Source organism: Lucilia cuprina, chromosome 4, assembly GCF_022045245.1.
Source record: "Lucilia cuprina isolate Lc7/37 chromosome 4, ASM2204524v1, whole genome shotgun sequence".
Lineage (NCBI taxonomy): Eukaryota > Metazoa > Arthropoda > Insecta > Diptera > Calliphoridae > Lucilia > Lucilia cuprina.
Window position 1 is genome coordinate 15,761,045 of NC_060952.1, and position 14,860 is coordinate 15,775,904.

The window sequence follows — 14,860 nt, forward strand, 5'->3', positions numbered from 1 at the left end:
AAGGGTTAAATAACTTGCATTTGCTTTAAATTGGCACAAAAAAATTCAAATAAAATAAAAGTTTGCATGTAATTTTGGTGAATGTGGTGGGTTGTAATTGAAACTAGTTTAAACTACATTTTTGCGTTTAAGTTTTTTTTCTTCTACTTCACATATTTATTCAATAAAAAAGAGAAATTTGAGTTACAATTTTTTGCACTTTTCGTGTATTTTTGTATTTCGTTTCTTAATATAAGAAAACTATTTTCTTTTCTATCTTTTTAATCTCTATAGTAAGCAGCAGCAAATCTACATATAAATTTTTGTGCAAACATGTTACTGTTTAGGTTGGAAATATTTTAAATCATGGCAAGACTCCACATTTTCAGCATAACCAGGTATTACTAGCTTACAGTTATTATACCATTTGGTTACATTTGGATATTTGCTGTAGTCAAAACCTACAGCTTCAAAATTAGTCATGGTAGCGACTAGGGCTATATCGGCAATGGTGTAGGTGTCGGTATCGGCAGCATACAATTTGGCAGTCATAAAGGTTTCCAAATGATTAAAGGCCTCTTCGACTAGTTTGAACTTTTCAGGATCAGCGGGCTGATTTTTCATAACAACGGGCACAAAATAATCCACAAAACTCTTAAAGAACACACCCATGTCAAAGTAAAGACGTTGATTAATCAAAGCCTTTACTTTGGGCACCTTGGGATAAAGGGAACCCGATTGATCATATTTCTCAGCCAAATAAATGAGTATAGCTCTAGATTCCCACAAGACAAAATCACCATCTACTATGGTGGGTATAGTGTGTTGAGGATTGATTTTAGTAAAAGCTGGATCCATTTGCTCGCCAGCCGCTACATTGATCAATTTCTTATTTAGTTGCACACCTACAGCTTTGGCGCACATTTCAACGGCACGACACGGTGGTGAGGGAGGCAAGTAATAGAAATCCATAGTTAAATCTAAAATTTTTATTTAACGCACTTGTTAGTTTAATTATTGAATTTTTTCTTCGTAAAATTTTCATTAGTTTACCTTAATGAGTAATTGAAATGTTTTATTTTCTATATTTTCCAAAGACTTGAAATAAACAGTGTTTTCCTTATCACAAAAAGATTAAAAATTATTATCTAAGCGATATAGTTTTAGTTTAAAAAATAATAACACAAATATTGGTTACGTCATACTTATTGCAAAATATGTTTCTATATTGTAAAAGTTTCATACTTTACTGACAATACAAATGTTAATATAATGATGACTTATAAATGATAAATATTTGAATTATTAAAGTGTTTATGTTCTTTAACATATCTAACTATACCTTGAAATATTTGTAATCTTTGTTTTTTAAATTATTTTACCGACAGTTATTTTTTACCGACAGTTATTTTTTACAATGAAGTATTAGCAAAAAAGAAATTTTATTTTTAAGAAAAGAGATAAGTTAAGAAATTAATATGGTTCAATTATGGACCGATCCCCACAAAAATAAGTAGAAAGAGTTTGGCTACACCGTCTCAGAATCTAATATGGACCCAGAATATATATGTATATACTTTTATGGGTCTTAGGCAAATATTTCGATGTGTTACAAACGGAATGACAAAAAATATATCCCTCTCTTTTTTTATGTCTAAAAATGCCTAGCCAAAACTTATCCTTAGTCCAACAAATTGCAATAAAAAAGAATTTAACAGGAAGAAAACAAGGCCTATCAGATATTGATATGGTAAAATATTTCGAACAACTGTTTCTAAGACTAACATTAGAGAAACAGTAGCTACAGTGAAACGCTCTGATTCTTTGGGCACAGAGCAAAAACTAATGCCAGGTTGAAGTCGTATAAAGTTAGGAAAGTACCAGATCAATTCGGTAAAGAATAGAGTTTTTCTTAACTTCAAGCTTTTTAAAGTCATTAAATAATTCAATTCTCAACCGATTTTAATAGAATGCTGATATATGCTTTTTTATGTAACCCTGTAAAAATCCACTAGCAATGTCAATATGAATTTTTCTAAGACATACATATATTCTGAAATATTCCTATTATACTTCTACCTTTCAGAAAAACAGAATCACTGCACAGGTAATTATTTCTGTCGCATAGTTCAATTACAATCGGTTGACTAGGTTAGGTGGATGTCAAACGATATTTTAGTTCGACAAAAATACCAATATAAAATGTGTAGTAATGGAATATATAAAATTAGAACTGTTCCCGATATTATACTTTTTAAATTATAAGCTTTCAAACGATGTAGGTCTTTGAAAGCTTTGCAAACTTCAACACAAATGCATTTTGCCATTATAACAAGGAGTTCAAATGGAAATTAACATCGAGTACATACAAAAAATATTCTCCAAACCTATTTAATTTTATTAAACACAAATGACATCAATGAATGCAATATTATTTTTTTTTTGTAATTATTTTATAATTTGTACTTTTGCCAAATGGAAATGATGTAATGTTAAACAGAAACTTTTCTACATCAAATAAAAACTAAACAATTAAGAAAAATTCATCCATGAGTTTTTATATATTTTTTTTACAAAAGCCGAATCGACATTTATAAAATAAATGAAATAAATATTTCATTAATTTTGAAAGTAGTCGATATCTGCTTAATATAGGGGTTAATTTTTTTTTATAATGGAAATAAAAGAGAATTGGATAAATGCCAAAATAGTAAAAAGCACAATTATGAATGCAAAAACATAGTCGCCGGTCGCCGGTCGCCGAACATAGAAAATATAAACATAAAAAACTAAACAAAAAACATATTTTTAAATAAAAAAGGAGCAAATTGTGGAATATTTTGCTACAAAGAAATTATTGTTTTTATACCAAAAACATACTAATAATCATAGCAAAATAATTAAGAACTTACTAGTTTTGCAAAATATTCATTAAAAAAATTTGTCACCATACAAAGTGACCATAGTAACAATTTAAATTGTTGTTATTTTTTCCACAAATATTAAGTAAATAATAAATAAATATATGATAATTTCCAAATTGAGATTAGAATACAAAAGATTTATTTATTTATTTTTAACTTAACATGTTGCAAAAAAATTAAATTAAAAATAAAAACTAATAGAAAATAGCAACGTCATTCTCAAAGTATTCGCGTTCTCTCTCAATTGTTCTCTTAAATATATATTTTTTGTACAAACATGGAATGCATATTAGACTAATCCTTCAAATAAAGAAGTAAAATTTGCATCACATTAATAGAAAAGTATCGGGTTAAAAAATCGAGTGAAAATTTAAAAATTTATGCCCGAATTCAGATTCAGTATTTAAAAAAAAAAAAAAAATCAAATATTGTTTTATATTTTTCTTTCTGAATAAGGCCCTTAAACTACAATTTATAGGGGCAGATTTAATGTTAAACATTTACTACATATGTATGTTTATATCAATAGAATAAAGGTCTACACCGAATCTTATACACCATATAATGATATTAAATAATATATTATATTTTCATGATATTTGGTACACGTATCTCAGAACGAATGCTAATATTACCTAAATCTTTTACATAATATAATCGTATTCCGGGAATATATTGCTCAATAATATGCTGAAATAGTGATTGATACAGAGACCAAAGTATACATTTCATTGAGATGTGCTAATCTCGATTTGATCCTAGCAATCTACATTTTTTCAGAATTCATTTTTATACACACTGTTATCAGATCTTCGAACGTAGGCAGATCTTATTTAAGGTGCACATGTTCTCTTGATGTATCGTATTGCCAATAGAAAATCAATGGTTCCATTGACAGATGTACATCTGACAATACAAATTGTCTGACTTATCTGAATTATTTGGCAATGGCAACGTAATGTGTTTACACGATTGTTAGATGTCGTATAATATTATAGTTCAAAAATAATTTTGTAATCTTTTCGAAACGCGGATTAAAAATTCAGTAATTTTGTGATTATCGCGAAAACATTTTTATTGATTTAGGACCTGGTATACTCTAACAAAAAATTTATTTTTTTTAACCGATAAACTTACAATTACAAAATTTTTTGGATCCATTTCCATTTTGATTTTCAATGGAAAAATATTTTTTATTTTTCTCGTAAATTTAACATACATCGTTTAAGAGGTATTCCTGGAAAAAAATATTCCACAAAACACTTTGCGGTGTAATCAGTAGAAAATGAAGATTTTTAGGCCGCACTTTTCGCCTATTTTTATATAACTTCTTAAAAAGTTCGATAAATATACGCCAAAACTAATGGATATTGGTTTCGGATTTGGTCTGAAATAGGTTTCGAATGCTAGTAAATAAAAAAATGCATTGATGACTTGTTTATTTGATTTTGACTAAAGTGCTTGTTTATAGATAAGGATCGGTAATTATAAATTTTGTGAAGAGAGTTAATAGAGAGAGCTTTTACAATTAATAGTTTAAATAGTTCTAAAACTGCACAGTTTCTAGCAGTAGTGTTTAAAATTTTGTAACGTTTACAACTAATATACATAAGTTAAGTAAGTGCATTTTGTAATAAAGTTAATTATAGTTTGAGAAAATGTTTGTGTATGATGCAGTCAAAAAAATTAGAAAAAATTTCAAAATAGTTAACAATAAAATAATAATGATGATCATTTTATTAGAGAAAGGAATTGGTCTTTAATTTAAAACGTATAAAAAATTCGCTTAAATTCAAAGAAAATTGAAATGTATTAAACAGATTTCAAAAGCTTTTTAAATTAAATGTTTAAAATACATTGAAATGTGTTTAAATCTAATGTTAAAAGATACAAATTAAAATTTCTTCAGACTATTGTTCCAAAATAACTATTTCTTATTTCCCCATTTTTAGAATGGATTTCTATTATTTACCCGGTTCAGCACCCTGTCGCTCTATCATGATGACTGCCAAAGCTTTGGGCATTAAACTTAACAAGAAACTGCTGAACTTACAAGCTGGCGAACACTTAAAACCGGAATTCTTAAAAATCAATCCCCAACATACCATTCCCACCTTGGTCGACGGCGATTTCGTCTTATGGGAATCTCGTGCCATTTTAGTCTACTTAGCTGAAAAATACGATAAAAGTGAAACTTTATATCCCAAGTGTCCTAAAAAGCGCGCTGTAATAAATCAACGTTTATACTTTGATATGGGTACTCTATATCAAAGCTTTTCCGAGTACTACTATCCACAAATCTTTGCTAAAGCTCCCGCTGATCCTGAGAAGTATAAGAAAATGGAAATGGCTATGGATTTTCTTAATACTTTTCTTCAAAATCAAAAATATGCCGCCGGTGATACATTAACTGTTGCGGATTTGGCTTTATTGGCCACTGTAAGTACATTTGAAGTGGCAGGTTTTGATTTTAGTAAATATAAAAATGTCGCCAAATGGTATGCTAATGCTAAGGCTGTAGCTCCTGGTTTCGATGAAAACTGGGCAGGTTGTTTGGAATTTAAGAAGTATTTTGATTGATTTAAGAGTTAATGATTTTTAATTATTGTAAAATTAATTAACTTTAAATAAAATTATTGATTTCATTTAAAATTTTTAAAGAAGATTTTATATAGATTTTAATACCAACCTAATTTTAAATAATTTATTAACAAAAAAGAGCTTTTAATTATTGTAGAAAACAGTTGTGTAACAAATACACAAATAAATTTTTTAACTTTGAAAAATAAAATTGTAAATAAATTGAAAAAATCTAAATTAAAAAATACATTTTTTTCAAAACTAAGTTTTTACGCTTTTAAAATAAAAAAATTCTGCATGTAAAATGAGGATGCAATACTTATAAAATTAAAATATTTTTTTAAAAATTCTTTCCTCTTTCAAAACACAGAGTAAATATAAGAAAACTAGATGCTGTTGATCTTTCTTTAACAAAAAAAACTTTAAAAGTTTGTATTAGGAAAACATAACAGTTGGTTTTTGTAACCAACATAAACACAAGCTTTTTGAGTTTTTTCATGAAATAGGAGCTTCTTTCTATTTATTATAAAATTCCCATTAAAAAAGCTTTTTAGCTTTATATGAGAAATTAATTTCAAAGTTTTTATTTTGTATTTGTGACTTAAGCGTCTATTCTATTTATTAAAAAGCTTTGTATACACGTAAGATCTTACAATATTGGCAGAAAAATATTCAGAAAATGGGTTAAAATCGTGTCAACTTACTTGAAACATTGTCAGAAAAGCTTCTTCTGATAACGTTTGTTATCAGAAGAAGCTTTGCGCTGCTATTAGAATTTTTTTGTTTATTTTGTGACAATATTGTAAGATCCAAAAAACTTGTAGCATTAAGCATTTTCGGAACATTTTACTGCCAACATTGTAATATCTAACAACCGTGCATCAGAGCTTTTATAAATTCTTCTTATAAAAGCTTTGACAAATTTAAAAATCTTACGTGGCCTTTGAATGACATCATCAACTAACTATAAGAACTATTTTAACGTAGGGTATTTACATCCACTTAAAAAAAACAAGTTTTATTGTTATTCATTGCTTTTTTACCAAACATCAACAACAAATATGTTTTTTTATAAATTTTATAAAACTGACAAAATTTGCAATAATATTTTTTTATTTGTTTTTAAAAAATTTTGCCGGCTGTTAGCTTTTTTTATCTCATGTTTTTGTTTCGACTCTTTTCTCGTTTCTTTTTAATTTTACATTTACTCTATCTGATGTTTATTATTCATGGGGATTTGTTTGGTTGTTTGTACAGAGATAAGAGTTTGCAATAGTGAATTTCTAAAGAGGGCTAATGAGGGGCTTCGTCAGCGAATAGTTTAAATAGCTCTAACTCTCCATGATACAGACAGTCGTACGTTGAATTTTGTAACGTTCACAGCCAAGACAAACTAAAGCATAAAAAGTAAGTGTACATAAAAAAATTGTTTTTTTTTTTTCAAAAAACCGGCATTAAGTAAAAAAAGTACAGTGTTTTAATTTTTTGAATTAATAAAAAGATATATACATATAGTGAAACTTAAACCAACAAATTAATTGAAATATGTATAAAAAACTTGTTGCTGCAATAAATAATTAATTGCTTAAAACTAGAAAAAATTCCATGATAGAATTTTCTAGAAACATTGTTGGAAAATATCTGTTAAAGTTTTTCTTTAAAAACTTAATCAGTGTGAATTAAACATAAATAATTAACATCCGCTTTAAAACAAAAGTTTCTAATTTCTGTTTTTTGTTATATGTCGAATTTTAGTAAACATGGATTTCTACTACTTGCCCGGTTCCGCTCCCTGCCGCTCAGTCTTGATGACTGCTAAAGCTCTTGGCATTGAGCTTAACAAGAAATTGTTAAACTTGCAAGCTGGCGAACACTTGAAACCTGAATTCTTGAAGATCAATCCCCAGCACACCATTCCCACTTTGGTCGATGGTGATTTCGCCTTGTGGGAATCTCGTGCCATTATGGTTTACTTGGTTGAGAAGTACGGTAAGAACGACTCCTTGTTCCCCAAGTGCCCCAAGAAGCGCGCCGTCATCAACCAACGTTTGTACTTCGATATGGGTACCCTCTACAAGAGCTTCGCTGACTACTACTACCCACAAATCTTCGCCAAGGCTCCCGCTGATCCTGAGTTGTACAAGAAAATGGAAGCTGCCTTCGATTTCTTGAACACCTTCTTGGAAGGTCACCAATACGTTGCTGGTGATTCCTTGACCGTTGCCGATTTGGCTTTGTTGGCCAGTGTCAGCACCTTTGAAGTTGCCGGTTTCGATTTCAGCAAATATGCCAATGTTGCCAAGTGGTACGCTAATGCTAAGACTGTTGCTCCCGGTTTCGATGAAAACTGGGAAGGTTGCTTGGAATTCAAGAAATTCTTCAACTAAATTATAAGTTATTATTTTTTGTTTTTCATTTAATTTTTAATTTTTTTAATAATTTATATTTTAATTTATTAGAGTTAAAAACAATGCACAATATTATTTTCTAATTTATTAGAAAAGTAAATAATAAAAAAACATTTTTCTAAAAAAACTTAATTTTGAACTGTGTTTTTTATTATTATTTAACAACTGTTTGTTATGCCTCAACAACCTAGGTAATTTTTAAAATAATTAGAAAACATTATTAACTTATGCCAATCATAAGGTTGTTGAATTTTTCTAACAAAGATTTCAGAGACGACCCTGACCTTATACAATATAAAATATTATGCAGCTATTCTATTGAATTATTTTGAGGTCTTAACTATTGATTGACTAATACAATAGAAAACTGCAACAAATTGCCAGCGTAATATCAGTAATGACTTGTACTTATATAACAACATACAACATAACTACTACAATAATGCCTTATATATAATCAGATACGTATGAACTTTATTTTGACTTTTGACGTTTTATTTACTCACACAGAAGGAAAATAGTTTTACTGTGTGAAAATATATTTTGTATTTATCCAACAACATACTTTTTAGTGACTACTACATATAGTCTATAGAACTTAGAAGGAGTCTTGTATTGACTTACAAATAATATACATATTATGTAAGTACTTATTTTTTGTCCTTGACATATCCTAGCAGCAAATAGACTAAGCAAGTGATTCTGATGGGAAATTTAACTTTTATACAGCCAAATATAACACCCATACATGTATTTTTATGATTTTTGAGTTATAAGTCTAAAGCTTTTCCATTTAGCCTTACTTAAGCGTAAATGAGTATATTTGGTCCGATTTGTTCAAAAGTTTGACATTTCATAGAAATTTAAAAATAATAAAGTGAATCCCCTTAAAATTTAGTTTTATTTTTATAAAATAAAAAAATGTGTTTTAAATGGATTTATTACTTGATGGCATTTTATCATGTTTTGTCGAAATCCCATTTACATGTTTCATTTAAGTGAAATTGTTATATTTTTGTATGTCAATGAAATAAAGTTGCAACAGTTAATCGATATTAACCTTCAGCTGAGCAATTATAAATGGCAACGTGAATCCCCTTAATATTTAGTTTTATTCTTATAACCTACAACATGTATTTTGAATGGATATATTACTTGTTATTTTATTTAATCAGACAATCGACAATCTCAATTATTTCGTATAAGTGAAGTTGTAATATTTTTGTATGTCAATGAAATAAAGTTATAACAGTTATTCGATATTAACCCTCAGCTGACCATTTGCAAATGACAACATGAATACCCTTTATATTTATATTAGTTAGGTTTTATTTTTATAAAACAATGACATGTGACTTAAATGAATTTATAACTTGTTGTTTTATTTTATCAGATTTTGTGACAATCGAAATTACTTCAATATAAGCGAAATTATAATGTTTTTGTATGCCAATAAAGTAAAGTTATAACAGTTAAACGATATTAACCCCAAGCCGACCAATATGTAAATTGTATATGTATATATATGTACTATAAACAGTAAGATGGCAAGCTTTTGCTACCAATAGAGCTGCCATATTTTTAATACGTATCTCTGAATAATTTAATTCTAAATTCTTTTTTTAAAGTAGAAACAAAGTTTGGTTAAGAAAATTTTTCTAAATAGGAAAATACATTTTACAGGTAAAACAATAACGAGTTATTATTATTTATTTAATATTAATTAGTTAATAATTTAGATTTTATTGTGAAATTGTCGAGAATGTTTGAAAAAGTTCTTTATAGATTTTGTAAGGAACTACCGAAGACTTAAAACTAGCCACGTGGATGTTTTCTATTGTTTCATACCATCTTTAGGAAAGTTATTTTAGATGTTTAATATTAAATAAAAAATCTAAGCAGATTAATTAAATCCATAACAAAATCTTCTTCTATAAAATAAATAATATTTAAATTTTTTTTAATTTTATTTGGTTTTAGAACATGACTTCATAATGTAAAATAACTCTCTTAATTAAAATTATTCTAGCATAAATCATTAATTTAAGCTTATTACTGAAAATAATTATCAAAAAGGAATTTTTAACGAAAATCTAAGCAGCTGTTTTAAAATATGAATTTTGTCTGACAATGATAGGAATTTGTGTTGAATGCATGTTTTCGCTATTAAGAATAATGAATAAATAATTGAAATATTATGGAATTACTTAAAAGAATTGACAGAAATTATTAAATGATGATTATGATTATGTGATGTGTATGCATTTTTAAACAGATTTTTCAAAAACCTTAAATTTTTTTGTTTATCTATCTATCTATCTATCTTCAAAAAATTAGCTAGATTAAGGTTTACTGTAATGTTTTCCTTCGAAATGCATTCGTTGGTATGTGGGTTAAAATTTTGTTGGCCTGTGAAATTGGGTCGAATGTGTTATAAATCTCAATAAAATAAAACTGACAAAATTTACCTAAATTTTTTTACTGTAGTTAGGGTGAAGTATGATATATTTCAATAAAAATACCCGATAAATAAACAACAGGTATTTTAAAGAATTTCACCCAGCAACATGAACAGGAAAGAAGACACTTAAATAGCCAGAAAACTATTTAGAACAGAACAGTAGTAGTTTGATTCTCAAATAGTGAACAACTAAAATTTTAGAGGTAAAAGAAATTCGCTGATAAAATAATTCCTTTTAAAAATAATTTAAAAAAATAAATGAGAGAAATAAATTTGAAAGAATAAAAAAGAAAAGTAATTCAAGAGTAGTTTGATGTGTAGGTTATATAAAAATCTCTTAAAATTTTATATTTTCAAAATAGAAGAAATAAATGATTGAAATATGCCGCTAACTATAAAGTTTTTAAAGGAAATAACGCATAATTATAAGAAAGAAAATTAATGAGTTTTAATGAGACTCAAATCTTAAAGTTCTTAATTTCATTATAATTGGCATTATATAAAAAAATATAAATCTTTGCTCTAATGCCTAATTTAACATACATTTAAATTTTTTTGTTATATTTTCTAAATTGCTGTACACAATAATTATATCAAATTGCTTCAATAATAATTTTATTCATATAATATTTGTTGCTTTATACTCTATTTTTAGTCACCATGGATTTCTATTATCTACCCCTTTCTGCTCCCTGCCGTTCCATTCTCATGACTGCCAAAGCTCTTGGCATTGAGTTGAACAAAAAATATTTAGATTTATTTGCCGGTGAACATTTAAAACCAGAATTCTTAAAAATCAATCCTCAACACACAATTCCTACATTGGTTGATGGCGATTTTGCCTTGTGGGAATCTCGTGCCATTTGCATCTATTTGGTTGAGAAATATGGCAAAGATGATTCTTTATATCCCAAGTGCCCTAAAAAACAGGCAGTAGTCAATCAACGTTTATACTTTGATATGGGTACTATGTACGCCTCTTTCGCCAACTACTACTATCCTCAGGTGAAGCAAAATTTGCCAGCCGATCCCGAAATGTTTGCCAAAATTGAGGTGGCTTTTGATTTCTTGAATACTTTCTTGGAGGGTCAGACATATGTTGCCGGCGATTCTGTGACTATCGCTGATTTTGCTCTATTGGCCACTATTAGTACTTTTGATGTGGCCGGTTTTGATTTTAGTAAATATGCTAATGTTAAGAGATGGTATGAACATTGCAAGACCAGCGTTGCCGGTTTTGAAGAGAATTGGGAAGGTTGTTTGGAATTGAAGAAATGGTTTAATAAGGAATAAGTTTTTTTTTACTAGTTTGTAAATGTATGTATACTGATTATTTATAAAAACAAAATAAATTTTAGTGCACTAATCGCTATTGTAAATATATTTTAACTGTAGTATTTATTTATTATGAGTTAAAGGTAAAATTGGCAACAGTACATATACACCAATTCCATTCAGAAATGACTGACTTTTTGAGTTTTTTTCCCTTCGTTATCTAATCTATCATTTCCGAAAAAAATCGGTTGTAATCTACATTTCCAAATTTCAAATACAAAATTTTCTCAGAAGCCATAACAGGTTAGTAACCTTATTCGAGTAATCTTCCGTTTTGAAATTATGACCGTAGATACCGAAGAATATCAGTCGATAAACGAAGACATAATCGGTTATTAACCTTATTCGCTTAAACTTGTTAACGATATGCAGTTGCTTAGACCTGGTTCACACTAAGAAACTTTTTTTGGGAAACTTTTGATTTTTGTGAGAAAGAAATATCAATCATCTCTTTCTCTCACACACAAAATCAAAAGTTTCTCAACAAAAGTTTCCCAGTGTAAACCAGGTCTTAGAAACTTTAATTTTTGGAAATGATTCAGTATCTATGGAACTATTGGATGGCAAAAAAATGAGCTAAAATTTAAAATTTTATTTAAAGCATATATCGAAAACTTTAGAGCATTTGCCGCGAAAACACTTAAATATTTTTAAAAAGGGATATGTTTTTTGATCTACATTTTCATATTCTTTGTGGAATGGGTAAAACCGATTTGAAATTTTCAAAAATTTTATAAAAGTTATAATTTAGTGGTAAAGGAAAATATTTTACAGAGTGTAATGATTACATTCTTTTATTGCTCCTATAAAGAGAAATTTAAGAGACAATAATTATAAGAAACATAGTGCCTCTCACTAACAATTATCAGTGATGGTAGAAGAGGTACAAAAGTACATCAACATAAACTTATTGCAAAGGCTCAATTCAATAATTTTAAAAATATTTTCTTATATTTTCTTTAATTTGAAAGACAAGCATTTATATTTAAAATTAAATAAATTACAAGTTATTTAACTACTATACATACATAAATTTATATTACAAATTTGTCGTTTGTCCTCAAAGCAACAGGTACTATACGCTAACTTTTAATACACAATTCTTAATATTAAAACTAATTTTTATAAGAAATATTGCACAACTAATTTACATTACAATTATTCAACTAATTTTAAACTACTTCTTAACTAAAACTTTAAAGAATTATTCATAGTATTATTATTAGTTTTACTACTACTGCTAGCATAATCTAAAGGTCTCTTAAATGACTGTTCCAAATTGTGCAGACGTTCTTCTAAATCATTCATAGAATTACGTAAAATATGGCCACGCGATCTTAAAGATATTCGTGGTGAACTCTGCATTAAATCATCCTTAACACCCGAAAACGAATGGCGTACACAGGATTTTTTCTCAAATTGGGAATTTTGATATAGATCTTGATGACGCTGCTGCAACTGTTGTTGCTGCAAATGATGATCACATAAGGAGCGGCAATTGGTAACCACTAAGGCATCATCATTTTGTAAAGAATCTTCGTAGTTGTCACTTGAATTATGAAAAAAAAATAAATTTAAGAGATTTTTTCAAATGATAAACGTGAATTACATACATACCTAGAATCCGTATTATTTATATCCATTTTACTGTTGATAGTTATTAAATTCGCTTTATTATGTTTTAACGTCACATGATGTTCTTTAGCATGACGCGGACATAGCGACTGATGAGTGCCCTTGCGAGCTTGAGAATCAAAAGAATCGGGTGAAGTTTCATATAGTTCACGACTGCTTAGAAAATCCACACCCGAATCCTGACCATTGGAGTGTAATGAAAACATGGAGGTTTCAAAGGAATGTGGAGAGCTTTTGACGAATATTTTAAAAATAAAATTAAGTTTTGTTTTGCATTTAATTTTCTAATACTTACAGATTATTTACAGGCTGACAGGCATTATATTTTAATACAAATGGTGATGAATTATTAACATCATCATCCAAACTGTTGTTGGCATTTCTTAAAGCTGCTGATTTAACTACAGACTTGGGTAAAGGAACATCAATATATTCACGTTGTCTTTGGCTATAACATGGATTTGTTAATGATTTTTTTAGTTTTACTTTTTTTTCATTATTAATTTCTTTTTACACCAAACACCATTAAAGCACTTAATATTAAAAGTTTTATAAACCTTCACCATATTAAATTAAAAGAACTCAAAAAGCTAAGATTGTTTGTAAAGCAAATAGTTTTATAATGGTACATGAACTCCAGGTTTTTTATGGTTTCTAGAAATACTCTAAAAGTCTAGTTTAAAGTGGTTAAAAACTAAAGATTATTTATTAGCCTAGCCAATAAATAAGACAATTTAGACAATACTAACTCATAGAATAGAAAAGCGATCGGATAAAAAATTATCCTAAAAAGTTTTTTAAAGTCCTACTAGGATTCTTTACAATATCCTCTTTCGAGATTTTGTAAAAATTTTATCAAAGTCGGCAGTTTTCTGAACTTTGTGCTAAAAGTAAAATATTAAAATTATTATTTCAATAAGGAAATAAATTTTAAAATTGTACAAAATGAATACCATTGTACTTTTGAAGATAGAATTGTATCAAAAACAAAGAACAATATAACAATTTTGCCAAACCTTGGTATAAAGCCAAAGTTATTAATCCATCACGGCCCTTATGAATGAGATTCTTTTAGTACTTTTTGGTTCCTCAAAAATACTTTTGGAATTTTCTATTTCTTGACTGAAAAAGTCTTTCGAAACTTTTCGGATATAATAATTTTCTTAACATTATTTTTATACCCTTCACCTCCTATAAAGTATATATATTATGGATCCTTATAGATAGCGGAGTCGATTAAGCCATGTCCGTCTGTCTGTTGAAATCAGTTTTTAGAGGTCCCCAGATATCGGCGAGATTCGAATCTTCAATAAAAATCAGCAAAAACGGTCAATAAATAACGGAGATATAAGCAAAAAACCGAGACAACCTCTCAAAATTTCATCAAAAAAGCCACATTTTTTCATGCTTTGTTAAAAAAGCAACAACAACACTGTGAATTGGATAAAGATGTACATGTGCGTGTGGAGATGTTTTGGTTTTATTCAGCTGTGTATTTTTTTGTATGTTTGGATGCTGTTCTGTTCTCACGAAGGTAA

The 14,860-nt window shown here is 28.1% G+C and overlaps 3 protein-coding genes and 1 pseudogene across 7 annotated transcripts in view; 2 read left to right on the top strand and 2 right to left on the bottom strand.

The window, feature by feature from the left end:
- The window catches only part of LOC111690758 (cadherin-89D), a 104,875-nt gene that overhangs the window by 68,607 nt on the left and 21,408 nt on the right, over nt 1-14,860 (bottom strand). Inside the window, exons 12-14 of one of the 3 annotated variants that reach the window (XM_046949350.1) lie at nt 13,618-13,770; nt 13,305-13,553; nt 12,612-13,236 (exon numbers count right to left, since the gene is read on the bottom strand). The exons of 1 other annotated variant lie outside the window; for it this stretch is intronic. In XM_046949350.1, the coding sequence (XP_046805306.1) occupies nt 12,876-13,236; nt 13,305-13,553; nt 13,618-13,770 (763 nt within the window). In that variant the 3' untranslated portion in view covers nt 12,612-12,875. Of the gene's footprint in view, nt 1-12,611; nt 13,237-13,300; nt 13,554-13,617; nt 13,771-14,860 lie in introns of those variants that run through there. One more of the 3 variants, XM_046949351.1, reaches the window with a different exon arrangement.
- On the bottom strand, nt 119-989 carry LOC111690776 (glutathione S-transferase 1-1-like). Its single transcript, XM_046949356.1, has one exon. It carries the CDS (start codon nt 949-951, stop codon nt 316-318), a length of 636 nt encoding a protein of 211 aa, XP_046805312.1. The 5' UTR covers nt 952-989; the 3' UTR covers nt 119-315.
- On the top strand, nt 2,802-5,555 carry LOC111690774 (glutathione S-transferase 1-1). Of its 2 annotated transcripts, none has more exons than XM_046949357.1 (2): nt 2,802-2,985; nt 4,856-5,555. In XM_046949357.1, exon 2 carries the CDS (start codon nt 4,857-4,859, stop codon nt 5,481-5,483), a length of 627 nt encoding a protein of 208 aa, XP_046805313.1. In that variant the 5' UTR covers nt 2,802-2,985; nt 4,856; the 3' UTR covers nt 5,484-5,555. The 2 variants fall into 2 exon arrangements, with proteins under 2 accessions (XP_046805313.1, XP_023309099.2); XM_023453331.2 differs by lacking the exon at nt 2,802-2,985 and adding an exon at nt 4,375-4,520.
- On the top strand, nt 6,732-11,735 carry LOC111690753 (annotated as a pseudogene). The gene is made up of 3 exons (XR_002762911.2): nt 6,732-6,890; nt 7,239-7,877; nt 11,008-11,735. The product of XR_002762911.2 is annotated as an uncharacterized LOC111690753 (transcript).